The sequence below is a fragment of the Numida meleagris genome, unplaced genomic scaffold, assembly GCF_002078875.1.
Source record: "Numida meleagris isolate 19003 breed g44 Domestic line unplaced genomic scaffold, NumMel1.0 unplaced_Scaffold1409, whole genome shotgun sequence".
NCBI lineage: Eukaryota > Metazoa > Chordata > Aves > Galliformes > Numididae > Numida > Numida meleagris.
Genome location: NW_018363197.1, coordinates 1 through 2,535, shown reverse-complemented (window position 1 = coordinate 2,535; position 2,535 = coordinate 1). Strand labels below are relative to the sequence as shown.

Genomic DNA, 2,535 nt, shown 5'->3' with positions numbered 1-2,535 from the left:
GTCTCTGAAAATGGATGCGTGAATAAGTGAATGGGTGGAAGGATGGGAAGGGCCTCTGAAGATGCAAGGAGGGCTGCCTGGATGGAGGAATCTCTGTAATGGCAGAGGGATGGAAGGATGAGTCTCGAAGGACAGATGGAGGGTTCTCTGAAAATGGATGGATGGATGGATGGATGGATGGATGGATGGATCGATGGAGGGTGGGAGGTCAGACTGGGGGCTCCTGGGAACCCAGCTGTCCACCAAAGCAGCCCACTCCCACACAGGGTCACCCTCCGCCGGGCATCCTCCAGCAAAAGCCGCAAGGAGAAAGGCAGCAACCGCCTGTCCATGGGCAGCAGGTCAGGACCCTCACCCCACATGGGGGGCTGCCAGGCCCCGTGCAGCACAGGGGGCAGCCCCAGCACCCTAACATGGCTCTGTCCCCAGGGAGGTGTCAGAAGGTCCTGGCCGTCCTTCGGGGTCACCCTTCCTGTCCTTCTCCTGGTTCTCAGATGGTGCCAGGGGCTCGGCCTCCCCCGGCTCTGCATCACCCACTGGCTCCCCCCGGCACGAGGGGTTCAGCCCCGCCAAATCTGCCTCCCAGGTTGGTGCCAGGGGTCTCCAATCTCCATTGGGGTGGGTGGTTGGAGGGGCGGGGGTACAGGAGCCTTACAGGGCTGGGATCCTGCAGAGAAGGATCTCAGTGCCCCTATGGGTGAAGTAGTTATAAAGGGAAGAGGTCAAAGCCCCTTGGGTTTGGGTTGCTGTAGGGATAAAGACCCATAGGGTCAAAATAGCTATGGGGGAGAAGTTCAAAGCCCTATAGAGTGAAGAAAGTCATGGGAAAGGGGGGGTCAAAGCTCCATAGGGTTGAGATAGCTAAAACAAAGGGAGGAAATCAAAGACCTGTAGGGTCAAGCTAACTCTAGGGGAGAGGATCAAAGCCGTAGAGTCAAGACACCTACGGGGGGAGGATGGAAGCAGCATAGGATTGCGTACCTATAGGGGAAGGAATCAGAGCTCAGTAGGGTGAAGACAGCTATTGGGGTGCCAAAGCCCAAAGGGTCTGGCAGCCACCCAGGATATCAGAGCCCTGCAGGGAGGACAGCTGCAGGGAGGGGGCTGGGGGGGCTGCACGCTGCTCTGGGGGCCCAGCCCTTGCTCTTCCCGCTACCCTAGGACTCGACGCTGAGCGAGGACTCCCCACCCCCCAGCTCCAGCCCGCGCCTGCCTGGCCCTGCTGCCACCAAGTGCTCCTACCCCTACCACACGCTGTCACAGTCCTCGGATGAGGTGAGCCCCAGGGCTGGGGGCACGTGGTCGGTGTCATCCTCAGTGCCACGCGTCCCTCACTAATGCCTGGATCCTGCACCCAGTTCCTGGATGAGCCCCCCGGTGCGGCCATGGGCTGGACGTGCCACCAGGTCGGGCAGTGGCTGGAGAGCCTCAGCCTGGAGCAGTACGTGGAGGAGTTCTCGGCCCATGGCATTGATGGCCCCCGGCTCCTGCATCTCGATGGGGCCAAGCTCAAGGTAGGGAACTGAGCAGGTGCCTGCACCTCTGGGGGGGGGGGGGGTTAGGGATGCTGATATACTCAGGCATGAGGCAAGAGCTTCTAGGCACACCAACAGGCTGCTTGACGGGGGTAGGAGGTCTGTGTGTGTTCTAGGTACCCCAATTGACTAACTAGAAGATAACAGGCTCCAGGTAACCCAACAAGTGACTCTATGGGACAGGATATCTGAGTGGGTTCTAGATCCCTCAGTGGGCTGCTTCAATGGGGCAGGTTTAGTTGGGGGTCTAAGTAACAACAGGCAGCTCCATTGGGTAGGATGTCTAGGCGGATTCTAGGTAACCCAACGGACAACAGGCTTTGGATGACCCAACAGGCAGCTCCATGGGACAGAGATGGGTAGGTTCTAGGTTCACCAAGGGGCTCATCAAAGGACAGCAGGTTCTAGATACCCCAACAGGCTGCTCCATGGGACAGCTGTGGGTAGGCTCTAGGTACATCATTGCGCTCAAAGAACAACCGGTCCTACATATCCCCAGTAAGCTGCTCCGTGGGGCAGAAGGCGGGACAGGCTTCAGGCAGCCTAACAGACTGGCTTCTAGATCCCTTATGGGGCTGGTGCATAGGGCAGGGGCCCCGGACCCCAAGGCTGGGGTGGGGGGGCGGTGTGGCCCCTCTGGCAGTGCTCGGTGTGCTGGCAGGCGCTGGGCGTGGGCAGCTCTCAGGACCGCGCCGTGCTCAAGCGCAAACTGAAGGAGCTGAGCCTGGCAGTGGAGAAGGAGCGCAAAGCCCAGGAGAAGGCGGAGAAGCAGCGGGAGAAGCAGAAGAAGAGGGACCAGGAGCAGCGGCGGAGCTAGTGGGGGGGGGGGGCAGGAGAGCCCCCAGACCCCTTCCCTTGCCCACAGCCACTCCCTCCCTCAGGGGGCATCCAGCCCCGCCATGGGACACGCCATGGCCAAGGGACTGCGGTGCCAGGCTGAGACGGGCACGGAGCAGCATGGGTGTCCCCCCCCGCCTGCACCCCTGCACCCCACAGGCAC

The 2,535-nt window shown here is 60.9% G+C and overlaps 1 protein-coding gene across 1 annotated transcript; it reads left to right on the top strand.

Annotated features, from left to right (window-relative positions):
* Nucleotides 1–266: 266 nt before the first annotated feature.
* LOC110390592 (sterile alpha motif domain-containing protein 14-like) lies at nucleotides 267–2,529 on the top strand (the record flags this gene model as incomplete). Its single annotated transcript, XM_021381978.1, is given in 5 exon segments — nucleotides 267–341; nucleotides 430–586; nucleotides 1,162–1,275; nucleotides 1,359–1,514; nucleotides 2,197–2,529. Coding segments are annotated over 5 exon segments (658 nt in total), but the record flags the coding sequence as incomplete, so codon positions are not given.
* Nucleotides 2,530–2,535: the final 6 nt, after the last annotated feature.